The sequence below is a fragment of the Seriola lalandi genome, unplaced genomic scaffold (genome assembly GCF_002814215.2).
Source record: "Seriola lalandi dorsalis isolate HSWRI2012SDOR001 ecotype SW California unplaced genomic scaffold, Sedor1 jcf7180002054855, whole genome shotgun sequence".
NCBI lineage: Eukaryota > Metazoa > Chordata > Actinopteri > Carangiformes > Carangidae > Seriola > Seriola lalandi.
In genome coordinates, this window is record NW_019525408.1 from 425,114 (window position 1) to 449,184 (window position 24,071).

General features: G+C 41.4%; 2 protein-coding genes across 2 annotated transcripts in view; both read left to right on the top strand.

Moving 5' to 3' along the window:
• slc22a23a (solute carrier family 22 member 23a) overlaps positions 1–21,955 on the top strand; it is a 34,589-nt gene extending 12,634 nt beyond the window's left edge. Inside the window, exons 4-10 of the mRNA XM_023427225.2 lie at positions 7,195–7,363; positions 10,168–10,295; positions 11,823–11,925; positions 12,727–12,962; positions 14,697–14,729; positions 16,117–16,240; positions 17,042–21,955. Coding sequence (XP_023282993.2) covers positions 7,195–7,363; positions 10,168–10,295; positions 11,823–11,925; positions 12,727–12,962; positions 14,697–14,729; positions 16,117–16,240; positions 17,042–18,614 — 2,366 coding nt within the window. The 3' untranslated portion in view covers positions 18,615–21,955. The remainder of the gene's footprint in view (positions 1–7,194; positions 7,364–10,167; positions 10,296–11,822; positions 11,926–12,726; positions 12,963–14,696; positions 14,730–16,116; positions 16,241–17,041) is intronic.
• Positions 21,956–23,596: 1,641 nt separating this feature from the next.
• LOC111670506 (tubulin beta-2A chain) overlaps positions 23,597–24,071 on the top strand; it is a 4,394-nt gene continuing 3,919 nt past the window's right edge. Inside the window, exon 1 of the mRNA XM_023427242.2 lies at positions 23,597–23,793. Coding sequence (XP_023283010.1) covers positions 23,737–23,793 — 57 coding nt within the window. The 5' untranslated portion in view covers positions 23,597–23,736. The remainder of the gene's footprint in view (positions 23,794–24,071) is intronic.

A 24,071-nucleotide genomic window follows, 5' to 3' on the forward strand; every position in this document is an offset into this window, starting at 1 on the left:
AAAAACACACACACACACACACACACACACACACACACACACACACACACACACACACACACAAATACACATACATACAAAGACACTGCACATCATCATGCTGAGTCATGCTAGCTGGCTGCACTGGGTGTTTGTGTGAGAATTTTGTGATCAGCTTGAGACGAGGCGATTGTGTACTGGGGCAGTGGGCCAGAGCTTGCTCTTTGTTTACACAGGTTATATCATGCACTCACATCAGCTCTTTGGGGCTAAAATCTTTTGTTTTTCTAACACATAAATTACCCCCCCCCCCCCCCCCCCCGAAGTATTTATTTACACCAAATATCAGTTTAGCAGTATTATTACACAGAGAAAAGGACACATATCATATAACTTTCTGAAACAATTGTAGGTTAAAGTGAGGTTTCACTCGATAAAAAAAGTGTGTGCATGACTTAATGTTTTTCATCTTACAACTCTGACCTCCTGAAAACAACTATTTAATGTTTTTAAGCAGCAGGAGGTTTACTTTGAGAACTACATGTAATTGCCTTACAGAAAAGAGCTAATGTCTCTACACTCATCCTATGTGGATGTTCACTTTCCATGTCTGACTCAGAGGCAGCATGTCTATACATGCCATAGCTGTGTGTGAGAGAAGCCTTGTAGAGAGAGATACTGTAGACATGCACAGAGAGAGGGAGAGGGAGAGAGAGAGAGGGACAACAGACGGAGCGCATGATTCTGTTGGGTCATGCATCATAAAGAGCTTCATGATTTTTCTGTCAGTAACCTTTGACACACATGCTCATGACTGCTCTGTGTGTGATGATCTAGAAGGCAAAAGTTATTTTTAATGGCGGATGTTGTGGCACAAACGCATGCTAATGCTTTGGCAAAATAGCCAGCTCACGTTGTTGTCCTCCTACTATACTTATTTATTTGAATAAAAGATGGTGCATTCACAGGGATAGGAAACTTCAAAAAAATGATGTTCAGATTTATCAGTACATGTGAATTTAAAAAGTATCAATAACATTTCCAGAGCTTAGTCAAGACAAGCTTTCCAAACACTATGATGGAGGGGACCTTCTTTTTTTTCTGACAAACCAGATGAGAGGTCAGGGCCACATAAATAAAGGCAATGACTGCAACAGATCACACAAAAGCACAGTCAACCGTGGCTGGCACTGAATAGTCATCTAGTTGACCAAAATTGTAGAAAAAGATATCATTGGCAATTTGAAATTTATCTTGAAAACCTAACCTGTTACTATTCACCACAAAATGACAAAAATGAAACCGTGTCATGCACTGAAATAACCTTATATTCCGAGCTGATTTAGTACTGTGGTCTTGTATTGAGTCATGGCTAAAATTCACACTGCATCCATTATTTATATAATTGGCTTGGATTTTGTTTAGTTAATAATTCCAGTTGCTGCTTATGAAAATGTTTTTATGTCTCCAAGAGAAGCTGCAAGACAAGACAAAGAAGATAAAGAGATAAAAAATAATGTTAAATGTATCACATTAATGACTAATCCATAAATCTTAGATGACCCCATATGAGCAAGTGTAGTTTCTCCAGGGGTGAAAAAAAAGAAACACACATTGTCGTGTATTTCCGCCAATACGGTAATTTTGCTCCTGACACGCCCAGACACTCGCACTTTATTGATTGTGTGGGTAGTGTTTGCTGTCACTCCTTCTGTACATGAACTGGACTAGTATGGGTAGTGATCAAGTGCCTAAACACAAACAGAAAACTACATTTTACTAGACACACAGTGAAGGGAAGCACACGTGATATGAATGGCATTACAGCACTCTGCTCTACTTTTCCATAGTAGTTTGCGTTAAAAGCTTTTTTGAAGAGTGCTAAAGTTATAATTTGACCGCCCCTTAGTGTTAGTGAGTTAGTTATTACTTTGGAGGTTTTAACTGTCTATTGCAACAATGTTATACATTTTAGTTTGGCGGTTTCGCTCTGCTCTGCTCTTCTCATGTGATGTGTCTGAACGAATCCAGTCAAAATTGACACAGACTGTCCGTCAGCTTACAACCCCTCTGGCACCGCCTGAGATGCACAACATTTATTGGAACATTAACACATTAAAAGAAACATTTAAAATTCATGTAAATCTAAATGCGAATACAGGAGGAGGCTACGGAGGTGGAGGTAATAAAACTGCTAAAAGCATGCAGCAGTTCAATAGCAAGAAATAAGTGCTGTGGTGTAGACGGATAGAATGAGTACAGCAGTGTGTGTGTGTGTGTGTGTGTGTGTGTGTTTGTGTGTGTGAACAGATACAGAAAGGTTGGCGTCACATATGATTGGATGTGCCGGCTTAAGCTACAGCAATTCTCATTATTTACTATTAACTACTGTTAATGTTAAAGTGTGTGTGTGAGTGAAAACAGAGTATCAGCATTTGAGAGCACCTTTTAACGAATCTTATGTGGTATGCAAAGCCAAAGCCTTACATTTGGTCATGTGACAACACACGTGTCGCGTGAGGTTCCATGAGGTGCTTTCTCTCTGTGGTGCCCTCCTGTTACCACAGGCATTAATCTCTCTGCGCACAGACGAGGCCGCACAGAAAGATGGAAGCTCTGTGTGTAAATGGTTTAGTTTTGTGTCAATGTCAGATGCCTCAAGTCTGGCAGGCAGCATTCTTCCTTTGCCTTTCTCCTCCCCTCACCTGTCTTACTCTCTGTTTTGTGTGTAAGCCATTTATGGATATCACTCAGTCTGGCCTGACCTGAGTAATGTGTGCCAGATCCGGACTCTGAAGAGAGAAGCTTTTCATTTCCCACCATATGCCTATGCTTCCCGGAGGACAGCAGCCAGGTCCGCCTCAAACCACTGCAGAGATATTGTCCTGCCATCAGACGGACTTCTCCATTCTGGGGGTTAAGAATGGCCTGAAAGGGATGATGAAATATATAGTAAGGCAGGGTGTGACATAGACCGTGTATAGAGTGCAAATGTGTTTCAGCCAAAGAGTGGTATTTTCCATGATCAGAGGTTGAACTGTCCTCATGCTTCCCCATAAGCCGCTCGAGCTGTCTGCTGATAAATGGGTTAAGGTGCAGACTTTTTTTTTTTTTCTCTCTGAGCAGGGTTAAAGTTCTCTTTTTGTGCAGAGTTTGCATTTCAGTTGCCCAGCACACTTCCTCCTATCGTACATTTTTATTCTCAGTCTATATTTTAAACTGGATTACTTGGAGTCATGTTCCAATTATCATGCAACGCTTTTGAAAGACATTGCATCACATAACCTTAAACTATTTCACACCGCAAACTCCTGAGTGAAGTACAGTGATTGGCGAAATCAGCATGGTCAACCTTTGCACTTCCTTTTTATGGGTGTAAAAAAAAAAAAAAAGGAGTGGTGTGTCAGATCTTCTTTGGTCAGGCTGATGAATCTGTTGTGTTAAGGTAACCCCTGACTTAGTCTTATATTTGTGTCAAAGTGTAAGCCGTTCATCAGTCACTCTGTTCCCATTTCCTGTGAGGGCTGATGACTTGGTTTTGTGCCCATCTTTCTGTGTGTGTTTAGAAACACACTCATGCGCAAACATTTTCAAAAGAAAATACTCTCCTGCTTGTGTTTCTACTTGTAGTTTGATTGCTGAGAATTTCAGCTCACATAGAACAAAGGAAAGTGCCTGTGGCTAGTTGAGGCTAGTTGGCATTCTTTGCAGCTCCAGATAAGGGACTAATCAATGAGTATGACCTTATTCTTAGTCAATAACCCCCTTTCATTGCTTGGAAGAAGAGGGAGGGTACCTTAGGATATTTGTGTGGTAACACAATCACCACTACATATAAACAAAGAGAGAAGAAAATGCTTCTGAGCCTTCTTTGGAGGTTATCTGCCAGAGAGATTGTAAATAAACAGCTGTTTGTTTTTGCTCATATGTACCCAGGATCTCAATGATGTACCATCAGTAGGATCCTCTCTGTGTGCCATGAGCAGAGAAGACCATTCTACATTACCTTTAACTGACCTGACAAAAGGCCTTTGACCTTGTCAGCAGAATACGTCTCTTCATGCTCCATTGGGCCCTCTGCCATAGCCTGTTGGATGATTGTGTTCTCTTGAAATGTGAAGGATACCTTGAGAGCAAAGTGACCTGTTCTCAGAGACCTCCTTGACTAACTGCGAGTTGCAGAGGGCTAAACACTTCCCTCCACACTGTGTGATTTCTTCCCCTACGGGATCACTGAGTTCCATTGATGATGCAGTTTGCCTTGACCAAACTCTTCGATCTACAGTAAGTCCAGGCAAAGATCAAGGTTCATTGGTTCCTAATCAGGGAAATGCTGTGTGCTGACATTGCTGCACTGGCTTGTCACTCAGAGAGGGCACTGCAAGAACTCATCAGCAGCTTTGCACATGTCTGAATTTGAGTTTGGTCTCAACAAGCATTTTCCATCTGTGACCGCAGCTTTGAAGGTGTGGAGCTTTAACTGTGTACTGATTTAAAAAAAAAAAAAAAAAAAAAAAAAAAAACCTACCCAGTAAGGATGAGCCCCATACAGTCCACCCACATGAACAAGGACCCAGGCCTCTGAGCTTACTAAGTACATTTTTATGTGGAAGTGAGACTTGGACAAGGCCTGACTAAGCTTGTAGGAAAGCAGGGCAGATGCGGAGGCTTCCATGCGGGGTACAAAGGGTCACTGTTTTGATGTGTATGAAAATGATATGATTCATATGCTATAGCCTTCACAGTCACCAGATTCTGGAGTGATTCATTATGCCTCAATCAAAGTTCCTGTTGGATGGTTGAACAGCGTCTGAAACCCCACACCTTTCCAACACCAGAACTAACTAGCAATAATCTTTTTTTTTTTTTTTTACTGACAACTTTCTGAAACTCCGTCCTACCGACCTGCCATTTTCAGTCAACACAGAAACTGTTGCTAGGGGGCATTTAAGTTCAAAACAGGCAATCGAAGAAATATGCCAGCCTGCACAGCTGTGTCAATGTGGGGGGGAGAGGAGGGAACACAGCTGTGGGATGGCAACTGTAATGCAGCTGCACTGTTTGCTTTCACCTGTGACACCTACAGCAGGGCCCCGCAGCTCCAGCTACTGCAGGTGGCACTAAAAATAAATCCTAAAAAATTAAATATAGCAAACAAACCAGTGTCCTTATCATTACCTTATACTTAACGGATTGCGTGTGCCAGGATTATGCCGTGAAATCGTGGCAAAAGGCCTTAAGGACCTCATGTGACCAGTAAAAGGTCGTGACATTAGCCTGTGGGTACAGGGAGTGGCTGTACTGAGTGCTTTTAGTGGTCAAACAGTCTCTTTCTCTTGTAAAACAATGGTTCTCCTTGACTGAGCTGTGTACTTGATAGAAGGCTAGTGAGCTACTGTGGCACATACCAGAGAGTGTGATTCATATTCTTATTCTGCCAAAGTCAGCAAACCAGCCAAAGCTTCTTTAGGGATTATCATTACTATTAATTGGCTATGGGCTTGATCATTGATGATGTAATTTCCACGTTCACTGTGTATAGTAGATGCATTTAAATGTGTGTTGTTTTTTTTTTTTAATAGATTGTTGTATGTCCAACTTGTTTTGTCAACCCAAAAACCCTTGATCAGCATCTCTGTTATGTGACATCAGATTAGCTATTGGTAGATTTACTGTATGTCAGTAGGACACAGACTGCAGCAGGGCATTGTGGGAATGCTGATCTAGTGGGTTGTGGAGGATTAGGGTCACCAGGAGTAAGGTGCTCAGACCTCCCTTCCTTTTCTACAGTCTCGTGTACTCATTCTGAAGTTCAATCTAGAAAATGTGCCATATTTCATGGATACATATTTCATGGATATCATAATATAGTTTGTGCTGCTAAGACATCTTACTGTGTGACAGCATAGCTCACCATAGGGTGTCCTTTTCCCGTCACAATGCAGTGGCCTGTTCAGTGCACATGACGCCTTATTCATAACCGAAGAATTCAAATCCCATGTAGTCCATACCCAGTGAACCGTCACTTTTCTCCCAGCAGCACACACAGAAGGAGTCTCGAGGTTAGTTGGTTCAAACTCAGCAGGTCTTGCACCCATCGCCCTGCTCTCCACTCATTGGCTCTGTCATTCCAGCTGCGATAGTGTCTGTGAACAGAGAGCATTATTCATGTCCTCAGAAGGGGGCAAGTCCTAATTGAAATTCCGGTCTTTTCCACTGGAATGAAGCGGGGCCACAGACACCCACTGTATTATGCTGGCCCTGTCACCTTGAAAGGCCCATCTGGAGATTGTTCACATTCCTGGGACACAGAAAAGAACCATTAGCGGAAAAAAAAAAAAGAAATTGTGATCTATAACAAAAAAGGGATGAATGAAGCGGGACAAAAGATTTGGGTGAGGTGAGAACAGCGGCATCACAGTTGTGCTCACTTTCTATGGTTTGATGTGAAGCCATCTTCAACACTGCAGTAACTAAAGGGCTGGACTGTCTGTGGTTGCTGGCTGCCAGTGTGGTGTGCATGCTAATGACTGGGTGAATGAATCAGTGCCATTTTGATAGAGGAGAAATGAGTACAAGGAACCTCTTTCTAGTTAGTTCACTCTCACAGCAGCCTACTGTCTCTGAACAACAACTGTACATGGTCATTTATCGCTTTTATTTAACCTCTTTGTATGTACTGTAGCTCTAAAAGTGACCTATATCTCTAACTGACCTTATGGCATATTGATTTTTTTTGTTTAATTAATCAATTCATTGTTTGATTAGTCAATTAACTATTAAGTCTTTAACATCTCTTCTTTTATTGGGGGGCACTGGCTACTACTCTTGCTTAGTAAAACAACTAGTAGTAAACTAATAATAAGGTGTTTCTCTGTATTAAAAGTCACAGTATCTGTGCAATAGTAGTCATACTGTTTGATGATATAGGAATTATGTCTGTGTTGCATCAGAGCAACAAAAACCTCTCATCATGAGATCATCGCTGTCGTCAGGAGCCACGTTCTGGCCTGTTTCTGTCAGCACAAGGACAAATCAGATTACTGTTTGGATCCATTGGGTCTGTTTATGTTATTACTCCTGGTGTTACATTGTCAGGAAATCTTGGAAATGTGGCATTTGCCCTGTTGTCATACATGCCCATTTTGTGTCTTTGTCCCTTGCAGAAAAACCTAATAACCTTTCTTTGCGTCTCTTTTTTGTTCCCCCTGTCAGGGATTGAGCTGTGCCTGCCAGGATGGCGTTTTTCCATGACCATGGTGGCCAATTTTGTGGTGTTGGGTGGTCAGCTGCTGATGCCTGGGGTGGCCTACCTCTGTCGCGACTGGCAGGTACTTCAAGCTGTTATCATCTGCCCCCTGCTGCTGATGCTGTCCTACATCTGGTAAGGAAATATCTTGAGCATCTGCTGCTTTGGAACAGACTTGTCTTGTTCAAAACCTTGTTTAAAAGGTGTTTTTAAATCCTACACAAGACTCTATTAGTGCTGAAATATGTGGTTACATCTGCAGTAAAAATCTACATGGGTTACATCTTAAGTATCCATTGTTTTATAGTCTAAATAAAACCTTGTTAAGACAAAGATGCTTCCACAGATGGGGAAATGTTATAAAAAAAGATTGGAGAAAGCCTTGCCTCCAAGGACATTTTCCAGCAGTGAATTCCCAGCTGAATTAAATGTAACATCTTTATGTTAACTCATTTGCAGTGACCTCTCCTGTGACTGCAGTCTCTTTTGCTGAAGCTCAGGCAGTAAATACTCATGTATTCCCCTCCATTTATTCTGCCACCAAGCACAGCGCTCCACAGCACTGCTGTAAGTCAGCAGAAGAAATCCAAGAATATAGATTTTATCAGTGTATCAAAGACCTTGGCTTTCTTCCATGGTGTACCTGAAGAACAAAGTGGGGTTCCACTGAGAAACAATCAAAAGCACTGCGAAGCACTAAACTGATCAAACATCAATATTGGTGATATACTGCTCTTTAATCAGTGTGGGACACGGAGCAGACCGGATGGGGGATTGATGGGGATTTTCCACACTAGTGGGATAATACAGTGCAGGAGTCAGACACCTTAGGCATAGTCACAGGCATTAGTCACTGTTACAGTGATGAATGAGTGACATTTTTTTAATTTAAAAGTAATTTTTTTTTTATGTCGAAGTGTCATCAGATCCAGTCAATGAAGGAAGATTCAGGCAGATTAGAGCTACTTTCACTTATAAAAAAAATACTTGACATTTTCTCTCTTCACAAGAAGCTGCTGATGTGAAAGAGTCCGCGCAAAAAGATCTCAGAAGATCAAGAATTGTTGATTTGCATTAATCTGCAAGCATTATAAACTCAAAGAATTTTGATATTCATAGACAAACTGTCTATAAATGGAGATGAGTTAGAATTGTGGCTACTCTCCATAGAAGTGCGTACGTCCAGCTAAGATGACTCCAAACAAAACAGAATGATCAATAATGAGTCATATGCATGTCCTGCCATATGCATATCATGGAGCATCGTTGCATGGAGCAGGTGTCCTCCATGGCAGGACATTACGGAGGAAGCAGCTCATGCCTGAAGTTTGCCAAAGAGCGCCTTGACAGTCCACGATGTTACTGGGAAAATGTTTAGTGGGCTGATGAAACTAAGTTTGAATTGTGTTGGAACGACACGCAGCACTATGTATGAACAGGGGCTTGGACAGCTCACCATCATCAAGGGGAAAATTAATTCCCAAGTTTATCAAGGTCTTTTACAGGATGTCAGGATGGCTGTCCACCTGCTGAAGGACAGTAGAAGCTGGGTGACTGCAGCATGTCAATGACCCTAAACATCAAAGTGAATCTACCACAGAATGACTTCAGACAAAGGAATTTTTGGAGCGGCCCAGTCAGAGCCCAGACCTTAATCCAGTAGAGATTCTGCGGAACGACCGAAAGAGGGCAGTTCACACCAGACATCCTAACAATATGGCTGCGCTGAAGCCGGTCTGTAGGACGAAGGTCCAAAATTACCCCTGAACATTGTGCAGGTCTGTTCAGCAGCTACTGGAAGTGTTTGTTTGAAGTTGTTGTTGAAATCCAGTGGTTCATTTACTTTTTTCCCCCAGGCACAGGGAGTGTTTGATGGGTGTGTTCAGTAACACAGACACGAAGGACTATAATTGAGTGTGTGATATTAGCTTAAGCACATTGTGTTTGTCTCCACTACCCATTTTATGACCAATGCACAAAACAAAGTCATTCCAAAGGGTTCATATACTTTCTCTTGCCACTGTATATGAATGGATCCCTCATTGTTAAGCAGTTCGGTTGCTAAGCGTTAGTAGGGTATGTAACTGTTTGCTGTCTGCTTTGGTTCAATTACGGCCTTGAAAAAATAAAAAATAAAACATCAACAGCACTCAAGGACATGAAGCAGGTTGTGACATTGATATTTCTCACAGATATCATTGGACTTTTCGCAGTGAACTTAACCTGTAAAGTGCAGGGCAACACTGTGGACTCTTTCTACACTTGTGTGAGTCCATACAACACACACCACTGACACACAAAAAACACATCAGCGTGCCTGTGTCGGCCCTCTCAAGAGGACTCTTGGAGATTTGGAAGTATGGAGCCTTCTCCACTATCTTGATTAAAGCGGACAGCCTTTATGGGCACAAATTGGACCCATTGCTGATAAAGTAACTGACTCTGCAAATATCACAGCTGATTGGGCTGAAGAGTTCAACACTGCAGGTGATCCGGGTTTATTGCTGATTTGTGGAAACAGTCGCAGACCACACCAGTGCAAGATTGTGAAACCAGCACTTTTTTACTTCATAAACATCTGATCCAGAGAAATCCAGCCAACTGAGGGATGTGGCATTGTTTTTACTGACTATCATCAAATCAACATATTGTGCTAGGAGAAATCTGACCACTCAGAGGAATGTGTGCAACGTAACTTAATACAAAAGATAATAGAGCGTAGCAAATGAAATCAGGACTAATTTTCTGTTCAGGGTACAATTTATAACCTTAGCTTTTGTCTGCATTTAAATCAGAATGTGTTGAAATGGTATGCTGGTTAACAAAAACAAGATTAAGTGCTGCTAACACTGATTAAGTGAGATTTCAAACAGTCTTTATTTCATTCTGACTCAGTTTTCATGCCTTATTAACAAGGACATCCCCCGTCTTTCTGACAGGATCTTCCCTGAGTCACTGCGTTGGTTGCTGGCCACTCAGCAGTACTGCCGCTCCAAATGGATCATGGGACACATAGCACAGAAAAACCGAGTGAACATGGAGCTTGACACGGATAATATCCTCACAGGTAACATACACATTGACATTCATTTTAAAGATATCTGCATTAAAAGACTCCATTTTACTCTCTGTGATTACTATATGTATTTACTGATACATTTTTATGTTAAACTACTCTTGTCTTTATATATTTGCTGCATTTTCTTATGTGATTTTTGTAGGGCAGGGTGTAAAGTAGTATCCCCCACATCTGTGCTTCCCTAAATAAGCCAGATTGACAAGGTTATATGTAATTCCTGTCTTGTTACCATAGTAACATTCCACCCCAGAGGTAGCAGTGGGTGTTGAACATTACATTATGACACTCTAGAACGTTCATTAATTTCATTATAGCCTGGATGGGTGCACATAGTCTGACATGATGGTGTACAGACGGCAGATGGACGCAGGTCAGGCATTTTGACCCTGGGTTAACTCTTAATGTCTGTGCTCAGAAGCCCTGTCAGTGGCATAGAGCAGAGGGAGGAGCTATGCTGTTGTCAAATGTTATAGCAGACTGCTTTTGTATTACGCTTCAACAGTGCTGTTTTTGACCTGCTATTGCTTTCTGTAATTATCAATACATTTTGGAAATAAAACAACAGCTAAGAAAGGGCTCAAAGAGAAACCACTCAGTGTGAAATTGACTGCTCTTTTTCAGAACTCAGAGACTGTGTGCTGATGCAGCACACAGTCAATGTACATTGCCATAGACATTGATTTATCCTATCTTGTTTTTATAGTAACTGGCTGTCCCCAACCCTTCTAGTAATATTTCCTACTTTCAAGTGCTGAGCACTAAATATAATGCGTGGCACTGGATGTACTTACTGTTGCCATAGAAGAAGAGCTGAGGAATGTTTTAACACATGTGTAAGTACCAATTAGAAGTGATTTGCATAGATCTCAGCATAGATCTCATAGATCTCAGTAGGGATCGACTTACTCAGAGGTTTGTAGCTCAGCCAGGGGTTCACTGTAAGGCCTGAGTGATACAGTCGGAGATAACCTTGAGGCAGCAATGTGGAATGCCGTCACATGCCTGAGTCAACATGAGCAGACAGTACCGCAAAGCAGAGGTGTGTTTCTGTGGCAACCCGCACTCCGATACCAAAACATCCACCGTGTGCAGTGTGAAATATCACCAGCAGCTCAGGGGTGTGGCCCTGTCAGGAACTAGTCCCGTTCCTCTGTGAGCATTGTCATACCTGTCTCACAACAGCAGCAGCAGGAGAGCGGGAGAGTGGGATGAAACTAGCTCATTAAAAATACATGTTGAATTTCCTGTGGTTGCAATAAATCAGCTTTTGAGGATCCAGACTGCAGTCGAACTTTTCTTTGACCTGATAACTCATTTTGAAATGATATTAACTACAGCTCAGCCGACACTGTACCAGCAGGTTGATATGAAGTGATCAAGCGTCCAAATGAAACTAAGGCTATTGCATTTCAAATAATTCAAAATGACCATCCTTTTGCATTGCCTGCCTCTTAATGAAACTATTAGAATTATTATTGGCCAGGCTCTAAGATTGATTTGTCCACTTGTTTCCAGAACTGCAGAGAGCTCTCCAGAAGAAACCCAAAAAGACATGCATTGTGAAAATGGTCGGGACGAGAAACCTGTGGAAGAACATTGTAGTGCTCTGCGTCAACTCGTAAGTGTTTGTCTTATGTGTTAGCACTTAGAAAAGCCGTTTGGACAATTGTGTGTCAAGATGCTAATGTACGTGGGAGGGTCAGAAAACAGAGAGAGGGGAAAAAAGAAAAAAAGGTGCATGTGCGTGCTTGTACAGTATGTGTGTGTAGGGCGAGGCAATGCCAGTCAGGCACAACATTTTGTACAGTTAAGAAGCCACTATTAACCTGGAGGCTCGATATAACATTGATCAGTGGACCTCAATGCTTTTGTCCTTGCTGCTCTCTCTTTTCATCTCCAGTGGGATCTCTCCCCCTCTCTCCATCTGAGACCTCATCCGTAGCTAGGCAGACCCAGTGTCCCTGACTCCCGAAGTCAGCATAAATTTTACATGAGCTGTGTCCTTAGGAAACATTAGACAGCCAGGAGGAAGGGTGTGAGTGTTTGCTTGAGTTTTATTTTATTTTTTTTGTGTGTGTAAGCTTGTGGGGTGTATGCTTTATGTGTCAATAAGTCAGTATTTACATCTGTGCTGTTTTTTTTTAGATACTTTGAGATGAGAGCAAACATAATATGGTTCCTCTTCCTCTTCTCTCTCCACCCAGCCTCTTTCTGTTCTTATTGTCTTCTCCCTTTGCGTATATGATTTTCTTTTTTTCTCTGCTCTCCCTTCGCTTTTTTCTCTCCTTCATACTATCACTTACCCCTTTCACTTCCCCAAACATCTTCTGTCCAATATCCTCTCATTTAATCACTGTAGTCTCTGATACTTCTTTGTTTTTACCTCACTACTTTTCCCTCTGTATGTTTTTGTACGCAGGCTAACAGGCTATGGGATCCACCACTGTTTTGCTCGCAGCATGATGGACCCTGAAGCCCTTGAAACCACCATGTTCCATGACTTCTATGCAGACTATTACACCATGGCAGGTATTGCGGTGGCGTCCTGCATGGCGCTGTGCCCGGCAGTGGGTCTGATGGGGCGGCGGGGTGGCCTTCTAATGTTCATGATCATCACTGCCCTAGCGTCACTGCTGCAGCTGGGTCTGCTCAACCGTGAGTACATTATGAAAGACACTGTCAACTTCTATTACTTTCTTGAAAAGTGACACCACCATGATGTAGTTTATTGAGTTTATTATTAATATTTTAATAGCGAGAAGTATCGAATAAACTCTGAAGTTTAAAGTATAGGACACAGAATTCTCCAATTCTCCAAGAGACAAGAAACAACTCGGCATTTTGGGAAATAGATTTCTTCGCTTTCTTGCTGAAAGTTATATCAGAAGATCAATACCACTCTCATGTCTGTGTGCTAAATATTAAACCGGTGCCAGCAGGCGAGTAACTTAGCTTAAAAACTAGAAGCAGGGGGAAACAGCTAGCCTAGCTCTGTTCAAACTAAAAGAATTTAGTGCAGCAGATAAGCTTGTACGTGGAAGGTTATAATGCATTTTATGACTTAAGCATGAAACTGTCTCCACTGTTTGTATAAACCATGAAGTTTATTTTCAGATGTGGAGGCATTTCAGATGTGACCTCTGGGACAGGACAGATCCGCCTGGAGTAATGAGTGTGGTCCAGACCAAACTAGCATGCTAGCTTCTGATCAGAACGTTCGCTAATGTGCTAGCTAGTCATGTAATTCCACAGAACACACAGCAGAAGTTGTCAGTGTTTTTAACAAGCTAGCCTATAGCTACCTTAACACCTGGAAGTGGTGGGGTCTGCAGTTCCCCCCCTGTGAAAATAGTGCTCTAAGCAAAATCATGTTACATGGCCATAGCAGCAAATAGCATCTTCATGCAGTTTTGGCAAAGATATACATGATAATAATGGAGAAATGGGGCAAAAACTGGAAAAATGCGATGCTGAGGTCAATGACCTCTCAAGGTCACCAGAGGCTGTATACAAATTGCCTCCACATTGGAGTATGTAGATTATAGGCTGAAACCTTCATGCTTTAGTCATAAAATGCAAAATTGTTTTGCCTATGTGCCCTGGCCTGGCTAAGAAGTAGTTACAGCATGTAACTCCCCATAAAACCAAGACTTACTGTTTTTACATTATCACATGTGTATGTATAAGACAAGCAAGATATAACATGTAAATTGGAAAAATGTACAGGTGCTTACATGTTTTAATTATGGAAAACTGATCTTGAGGCAGCATGCTACAGACATAGAAAATACTGAGGGAGACTAATGCATCGGCCTTTTTATGGGATTTTGTGACGTGTGGAAAATATAGCTTCATCCATTGATTTACAAATTAACTGTCAAACAATTTACCGAATACAGAAAATAAGGATACATGTGTTTTGTTGCAGACAGTTTTAATACAGCTGTAGTAGCATTTGAAATTCTGTGCTTCCTGCTGTAAAAGCTCACATTCATTGTTGTGAGTGGACTCTGTCAGGGCGTAGCTACCTTTAGCTGTTTGTAATGGCGTAGTCGAACATGATTACAAATTGCTGTTTTAGTCAATGTGTGCCAAGAAGTGCTCCAGATGATCAAAACAGTACACAAGTCGGCTCATTCAGTTACAAATGAGCGAGACTTAATGTTTAACCTGAGTCAACACATCAAGGTTATGCTCATGTTTCATGTTCCCAGTTGAAGCTGTTTGTTTTGTAACACTGTGTTGACAATTTTTTTGTGCAACATGTGTGCATGTTTTTCTTTGTAATGTTTGACTCTGGATTTACTTAATTATCGGAGTGCATGTGATGTTACTGTTTTCGTGTTTCTCACTCTCACATATCTGCTGATGTCTTTAATTTTCCTCTAGTGCTGGGGAAGTACAGTGTCCATCTGAATATAGGTAGGATCATGTCTTTATTTCTATTCTTAAGCCTTGTGTTTGCTGATAATGTCTGTGTTGGTTAGATAAACTAATCAGTAACTGAGTGCTCTTACTTGATGTTTTTTTTCCTACTATGATATTTATCAGCTGCACATTCTTTCAAAGTGTAAATTGTATCATGTTACATGATGACTCTTATCACATCACTTGGGTTTGCTGCACTATCTTGATGAGGTTTCCGAAAATGTGCTTCATTCAGATATTCTTCAGTATTTCATTAGGCGAATACAAGCCCTGCAGAGACCTTTAATGAAGTCCTAGATGTAATTATGACTAGCTTTTCACTTATTTATCCCCGTTGTGTTGAGGAGGGTGAGCCTCTTTGTTATAGAGCTGTGAATCTGAACTCCTTCTTTGCTCTCCTCTGTTTATCAATCTCTTTATTCTCTCCACACTAATCCCCCTGTGGGAAGCTAGAGCTGATCACAGAGCAGTCTCCTCTGATCCTCTCTATGCCATCTTCAACGTGTCTTATTCATAAAAAAAACAACAACAAAAAAAAAAATTAAGATGGTTTGTATTCAAACCGTATTTGGCGTAAATGGGCTCTTTGTAGCCTCTTTGTGTGCAAGCCTGTTCCTCAGTAACTTGTCAAAATAAACATTAGTGCTACTGGGAAACCGAAGCATTTTATTTGACCAAAATTTATCGGCGCTTAACCTCCAGGTTTTCTCAAAGGCAGTTAGGAAGTAATTGTGATAAGTTTTACAAAAACTCCTAAAGTTTTGGAAACTATTTAAGTTGCTTAAACATGGGGGCACCTAGGTGGCTCACCTGGTAGAGCATGTACCACATAGGCTTAGTCCTAACCGCAGCGGCCATGGGTTTTGAGTCCGACCCGCAGCCCCCTGCTGCAGGTCATCCCCTCTCTCTCTCTCCCTGAATTTCCTGTCTATCTCTCACTGTACTGTCCAAATAAAGGCAAAAATGCCCAAAAATATAACTTAAAAAAAAGTTGCTAAAATTCATTTCAAAATGAAGACTTGAACATTGGGGCTATGATACCAGGTTACTTCCTGTCAGTCACAAGAACCAAGAAATAAAAGTTCAGATGAGTGATTGGAAACTTAGGACACTTGAATTTTCTGATCGTCTTTGCTTCCATAAATCCTTAATTTTTTACTATTTGGTAAATTTGAGCTGAATTATTCCATTAGTTCCTCTCTGTATGGTGTTAAATAAAGTAATGCTGCAATATCATCAATAAAAAAAAAAAATCTGCATAATTTACCTTAATATTTTAAATATGCTGTGCTTCAAAAGCAGAAAAAAAACTTTTTTTTTTTTTACTAACTGCTCAGGGTACTGAGTCTAAACTTCCATATGTCTCCTGCTTTGTCTGCAGATAGCTCAGGTTCGCTGAATAAGAACTTCTCTATAGCCTTCTCCATCATCGGCATGTTCTCCTCCCACGCTGTCAGCAACCTGAGCATCTTCTTCTGTGCTGAGATCACACCCACAGTGATCAGGTAAACCTACCGGAATGCAGAGATTGTACCATCACAGGAGGAGGGCAAAATGTGAAAAACTTTTTTCTCCTAAGAGGAGTAAATTATGTTTTTTTTTTTTTTTTTTTTTTTTTTTTTTTTTTTTTACATGCTTTGTCAATAGACTTTGTATAATGGAATTCTAAATGTCATAAATCTGCAAGTAATAAGAAAAATCAAGGTGTACATTCTTTTTACACCTGACTAGCATGTAATGTGGATATTACAGAGGTTGGTTGTCATAACATGTTCCTCCAGATGGATCAGCTGCTCCTCTTCCTGTTAAAGGCTGGGTATGAAATCATTGAGCTGCTGGAAACAACAGAGTCTCACAGTTCAGTGTCAAATGTAATCCACGTCTTGTACAAATTAGCCATTCCCTCTGAGAATATATGACACAGCACTGGAAGGTTCATTATCTGGGGTTATGTAAAGGGGTAGTTGTTCTGCTGACAGTGCTCCAAGGGCTCCATTTGGTGGTGAATTTAAGCAATGGCAGGAGAGGAATGAGACTGCATGCAGAGGAGGGCGTTTGGTGGTACTGCAGCACTCTCTGCTGCTGTCTGATAAAATGGCAGTGATATGTCAACGGAGGCATACAGCAAAAATAAGAGCTTCCCTTTATATGCATGATTTATGTGATAGTTCTGCAGAACACCACATAGATTTGATTTAATTCAATTCTAGTGAATTTAGTGGTTGGGTGGTTTATAGGTTTATGAGGTTTGAGGTTTGTGTGATCATAAATCCTACCAAGTGACAACACTTTCTGTCTCCTCATAGGGGTGGCGGTCTGGGCCTGGTCCTCGCCAGCGCTGGCTTTGGCATGCTGACTGCACCCATCATGGAGCTCCACAATCAGAAGGGCTATTTCCTTCACCACATTATCTTTGCCTGCTGCACTCTCATCTGCATCATCTGCATTCTCCTGCTGCCAGAGACCCGCTACCAGCCCCTCCCTGAGACTCTGGCCGATGGCGAGAGCTACACTCGTCAACCTCTCCTTCCCCCGAGGAAACCTGGAGAACAGCGCCTCTTGCTGGCCCAATCCGAGAGCAGCAGGGACTACACCAGGGTGCATGACACGCCACTCCACGAGGCAGCTGCCACTGCAGTGTCCACCATGGACTCCACCGCCTCCTCTGCTGTTGATTTGACCGCTCCGTCGGTCGGAGATATGTCCGCGCCCACATTCATGGAGGTGCACCCTGGCAAGCCTGAGACTAAAGACCCCAACGGTCAGTCAGTATCATCTTTATCCATGACCCCCATCACAGCGCTGGCTAAAGACGGCATCATACATGCCAGCAAAGAGCACCTGCTGTCTTCCACTCCTTTACACAAAGCCCCCTGCATCACAGACCCACTGTTAGCCGATGCTGATGAACCTCCAGCTACAGTCCAGGATTCTGTTGAGGCCTTGACGGATTCTACTCTTCCTGAGATGAACGACACTGGTCCTTCTCCTACAAAAGAGTCAGCTGCTACCCCAGCCCCTTCACTGGACTCTTCCCCTCCCCCCGTCCCTCAAAGTACGCCTGCCTCCTTACTGATCTGCACCACACCCATCATCGAGCCCCCACCGAGCTCCATGTTAGAATCCCCACACCCCCTAAGTAACGACATCGACAATATCAACCTGAAAATTGACCCAGCTTTGCCAGAGGACACTCAGGCCACTTTAGCTCCCACTACTGCTCCGTATGACTCCCCTGCTCCACCTATGCATGACAGCCTCCCTCCATCCCCTGCTCCCTCTCCTGTTCCTATGACAGACTGCAACATTTCCACTGACCCTCCACCCTCCATTAGCACACACTCTGACATTCCTATCCAGTTAGAAATAGTAGATGAGTCTACATCAACTAGAGACTCCCCCGTACCTCCTATTATAGACTCCCAACCACCACAGTTAGACTCTACCTCTCCCTGTTTTAATGATATATCTCCTCCCTCCCCTACTCCTCCTAGCCTAGTCACTGTTTCACCTTCACCCACTCCACCTCCACCCATTGACTCAGGCCATTCGCCCTCACAGGACTCTTCCACTCCCCCTGTCATAGATACTGTCAGCAGCACCGCAGCGCCTCGTACCATTCTCCCCGTCACAGACATTGTGCACACCTCCACTCCAGAATCAACCACTCTGACTGTCACGGACGCTGAACCAGATTCAGCTGCTTCCCTCGTCTTAGATTCAGTACCAACTTCCATCACGGATTCAGGCTCTACAGAAGCAACCCCTTCCTCTCTAATGGACTGCACCGTCTCCTCCCCCATAGACTCTGGTGTCCTCCCCATCAGGGACAGTGCCAGCACAGAAAACAACACTGTCAACGGTGTGGCGTTGTCGTGATCCAGTGTTGCAGCCAGGAAAAGAAGCTTTATGGTTGCACCAGGAGGCAGCCCACGTCCAATAAATATCTCAAGTGGGGGTGGGTGGGGGTGCGTGGGGGTGCAAGAACTGTCCTGCTCAGACTTCAGGCACTTCATGGAGACGGTCCCCACCTGGAGTTGAGTAGACATTTCTTACAGAGTTGTTGTACGTTTCTCAATACCCCCCCTTCCCCTCTCTCCTTCCTCCAACCCTCCCTTCCTGCATTTAGCCAATAAATGAGACCACGCAAGCGAGAGAGTGCCAGAGGCTGGTTTGTGACAATGTGACAGTATCTTCTGCTCTTTTTGAATGTCACTGGAAATCACCAGCCTATAAACTACTTTGATGTAAATGAATGGGAAATCACTGTTTGTCATTTTAAAGAGACTTACAACTATACCCACAATCACTGAGGTGTGTCATCAGGACTGGTGAGAAACACAATGATGCTAAAAACAAACAAACAGAAAAAAAAATCTAATCACTGGTACTTTTGCTCAAAGTAAAATGTCCGTCTAACATATTTGTAAAAAAAAAAAAAAAAAAAAAAAAATATCGCCTTAACTATGTGGACAAGGAAATCTGAATGTTACAAAGTACTTTTTTGCTGTTATAGAAGTAAACAATCCAAATTGGAGTGATTTTTCTAAATACAATGCCAAAAACTACTCTGACCAAAATTAAATGTAGACATAGTGCCAAACATTAGTATTGACGCAGTATTTTGAGAAATACTGTTTAGTGCAGTCCCCTGCCATAGACTGTATGTGGATTAAAGTGAATCAAGAGAACCCGATTTCAAACTTCAGAGATTATTTCTCAAATTAATAAATGACTGAAAGCTGTATCATCATTTCACACGAATTCGAATTGAGAGACGAGATTGAGCTAAAACTGCTTTCGTCAACACGTGGTTCATTGTATGAACAGTGATATTAGTGAAAAGAATGACCCATATTTTGTCGGTCTTGAAGAAACTTTTATTTTTCCAATCGTTTCAGTCAATGAACTTTATGGTATGCAAATGCTTTTATTTGTAAATGTGATATTGTAAGTAAATGCAAAATTAGTTGTTGAGCTTGATTCAGTTTTGTTTTTTTGTTTTTTTTAATTCGAAGTATTATTTTGAACAATCTCCCATGGCGTGCCCTTATTGTACAGAGCTATACTTCATTCTAACAGTATTTGTGGCACCTCAGTGTGGTGGCACCTTATTATTTGCAGTGGGGACAAAGCATGAAAATAATTGTGAACGTGTCAGCAAAACAAACTAGCAAACCTTAAAAACAACAAAAAACAAAAAACAAACAAAAAAACACACACACACACACATACACAAACACAAACAAACACACACACGATGAAACCCATGGATGACAAAATGTTTGATGTGATTGCCAACTGTCACACCATTGCTAACTTTCTCAGTGTTTCCCAAATCATGTTCTGGCATTAACGTAGTTTATGTATGTCAGTGTGTTCATACATTCACATGCAAAACTAAGTTTACCTTAAAAAAAAAAATGCAATATTTCATATATTTGTCAAAATGACATTTTAGAATACAGGTCAAATCTTTATTTATAGATAAACCTATTCATAATCTTAAATTGACAGACTCTTGCTTAAGGAGGCACTTTTTCATCCAAAGTCCATGTCCATCTATGGACAGAATTATACTTGACTTAACTATGTGTGTAACTTTGACAGTTGCAGTTACATACTTCATACATTGGAGGTTGTAATATTTGTCAAAGAAAGATATGTGATTACAGATAGACCACTGTTTACAACAATCCTCATAATAATAATAATAATAATAAGTAATAATAATAATAATAATAATAACAATAACAACGTACTGTAAAACTTTCGAGCCAACTGAATGATGTCTCGTCATTTCAAATGTGATAAAACTCTCTCACAGTATATCATGACATTTATCCAGGGAGTATTGATGATCTATTAAGGTGTCATTCAGGAGTCGAAGACAACACTTAACAGACGTAACAGAAGGTCTTCTGTTACTCTCACCATCTTGTGGTACACTTACGAAGAACCTTACAGGTACTTTACTCACCAAAATTGTCGTTTTGCTTTTATCCAAGTCAGACGTGCACTGATGAAGGCCGCATATCGTTTGGTATCTGAATGGGTGGGCAAACCTGCCTGGTGGTTTTTGTTTTGTTTTGTTTTTTTTCTCAAATGAAGCTTGAATCAAAAAATGAAAGCTCTATTTTTGGTCGATTCATGGATGATCTTTTAAAAGATCATGGAGTCAACAAACTTCCATTTATTGATAGATTCATGAGAACATTAAATGTCTGACATATACGTATGCCATGCTGCTAAGCCTCAAAGCACAATGCCCTGCAATCATGTGATGTCAGATATGGTGGAGCATGGCATCTTGACAGTCAAAAAAAAAAAAAAAAAGAAAAGAAAAAAAAAGGGAAAATGAAGTGGGTTTTTGAATACAATAAAGAAATGACTATATTAACTTTTTGCAATAGACCCACATGTAATCTACTTTGTGGAACAGGATGTTGAACCTGGATATAATAAGGAATTCTTGGCATCTGCAGTAGAGAGTGGGTTGACTGCGGTGGTCAGTAGCTTCACATTACTCCGAGTTCTCGTTGTCTGTGAGTGTTGGTCTCTCTGTCTCAGTGTGCGTATTGCAGATATAGAACTGTGTGTATCGCCAAAACCCCATGCAACACCAGTGTAAAGACAATGACACAGCACAATACAACCAGAGGCTTCTCTGAGATCTGTTGCTTTTGCTTTCACAACTCCTATTCCACACTGCTGATGGGAGCTATTTCGTCATTCTTAGTAAGCATTTGGTTTGACTTCATTTGGAGTAAAAATTAAAAAGTAAAAATCAGTGAAAGCAATCCAAAGCAATGTTAGCACCAGCGATAGGGTAGACAGGCAAACATTCACTGGTGGAAAAGCAAAAAAAAACAAAAAAAAAAACAAGAAGAAGAATGGGTTATGTCTTTGTAAATAGTAAATGTATGGATAACATGAAAGATCGTGGATCATAATATGGATGGACTGGTGAATAGTTTTGAACTTGGTAAATAAGTCTCAGAGACATGAAGTCCCCAGTGTACACATTTCAGGTTTTGCTTCTCTCAACCGTGCGACTCCAAATCTCTCGACGGGAGATTTGAATGAATGTAAAAACCATGGATTGTACCATTTATAATTTCCAATTCTTTGGTTTCATTTTGTTTTTGTTTTAACAGACATAATGCACTTGTATATAAGCCATACCTGTTGTTAAAATAAACCACTATTTATTGATCAACTATGAATTTCATTGAGTCTTTTCTTTTACAGCAACTTTTCAACGTTGATCCCAAGCAATAAATCATTCAAATTTCACTGTTGGCCGGAGGCCCTGTGTCTGAGAAAATGACTTTTAAAGAATGAAAAAATAAAGTCTTGCACTCTCCTCTCCCATTTTTTTTTACATGAATCATGCAATAGGGTTTCAAAATCACAATGGTTGTAGCCAAGGCTAGGTTACCAATCAGACATAGCAGGTAACGCCCCCTGACCCTTGGGGCCCTGAAAGTTGTCTGTATTACTTTGTACTGATTTGATGAGTTAGAAATCACTTGCAATTGACAAGGCTAAGAGTCTTTAGCCTCTGTGAGGCTGTGTGTAGGCAACACCAGCATGCTAATATCCTCACCATGACAATACTAATATTGATGGGTGTAACATTTACCGTGTTCACCATCTAAGCTTATCTTATCAACATGCTAACGTGTGCTAATTAGCACTAAACACAATGGAAATGACATTGGTTTTGGTTTATGTCATTTATTAAAGTATTGGACAAATTAGAATATTGGCCTGATGATGGTGATTGTGATTAGAAATCACCAAAGTTATTACAATTCATCGTGGGGGGGGGGGGAAGTCAAGACGATCACCAAAGTTATTTGGATTCATTCTCTAAAGACCATGAATATCAGGACAAACTGTTATGAGAATCCATCCAATACATGTTGAGATATTTCAGCCTGGATCAATGTGGTGGATGAGCCATCAGTTTGAAAAGAGCTATGCTGCTAGCATGGCTTAAAAATGGAAAGCTAATGGCCCTGCCCAAGGTGGCTCCTGCATTTTACCCTGTTTTATATTCCAGTTGCCACTTAATATGGAGAAAAGAATCCAAGCTTTTTCAGAGTCGAGACAGTGTCGTACTCTGGCTGTGAAGCCCCTTGAGGCAAATTTGTGATTTGAAATATTGGGCAAAGCTATGACTTGAATTTGACTTGATGCTTACACTGTGCATATCCTTCAACAAATTTAACAAAAGTAAAATGAACCACAAAGCAAACCTGGGTGTAGGTGGTGATGTTTCGGTTGAGGGTGTCAATAAAGGCCCAACAGCTCATTTCTGACCTAGTCATAGCATTTTCTCTGTAGCTGCCTCTGCATTTGATTGAATTTCCCCTAGGGCATAAATAAAGTATCTATCTATCTTTCTATCTTTCTATCTATCTATCTATCTATCTATCTATCTATCTATCTATCTATCTATCTATCTATCACACTAATACATGAACATCACTGAGTTCATATTGAGTGCTAAAATGCCTAAAACATCACAGCTCCCTGTGTAGTTCTTTCTTAATATGTTATCCACCCACCTCAGTCATCTGACTGAATCAGCACATGTGCAGCCTTCAGTATAACCCTGATAAAGTTTTACATTTTCTGGCAGGTAAAACATTTAGCTACTTATAGACTTTACAGAACAACCTCAGCCTAGCAAGGGAAAAAAAGGCCACATTTCCCCTGCATGGGACCGGGTGATGTCAGGAGGATGATGCAGCATGATCCTCTGGTCCACTGCATCAAACCGGGGCGCTCCTATTGGCTGACGGGGATACTGGGATGCTGCGCTGTGTGCAACGTCATCTGATCAGCAGCACGTTTATCTATCTCGCCGGCTCAACACTCGCCCTAGAAATGAGGCAAGTGCTGATTTTTAGAAACACAGCGGCAAGAGACTGAAGACTGGACGCCGGTGAAGTCGAGACAGGACGCTCTCTGCCCGCATCCGCAGCTCACCATGAGGGAAATCGTTCACATCCAGGCTGGGCAGTGTGGAAATCAGATTGGGGCGAAGGTATAAACATTATCATTGAATTTAAGAAGCGGGGGAATTAACTAAGTCGTTGTTATTTTGATGCGGAACGTCACACGTGTTATTTTCCAGTGTTTTTTTGTGTTGAATAATTTATGGATTCAGCGTCTCTTAGAGGAAGAAATGAATAGGCTGAATATATTTTTCTTTTTCGTTTTTAAAGTTTGAAATAGATTCTTACTTGTTTATTGATATGAAGGGTGGGGTTCAGTCTGGCTGGGCTTTGCTCGGAGCCAGCGGTCGCATTGATGTCCCCCCCC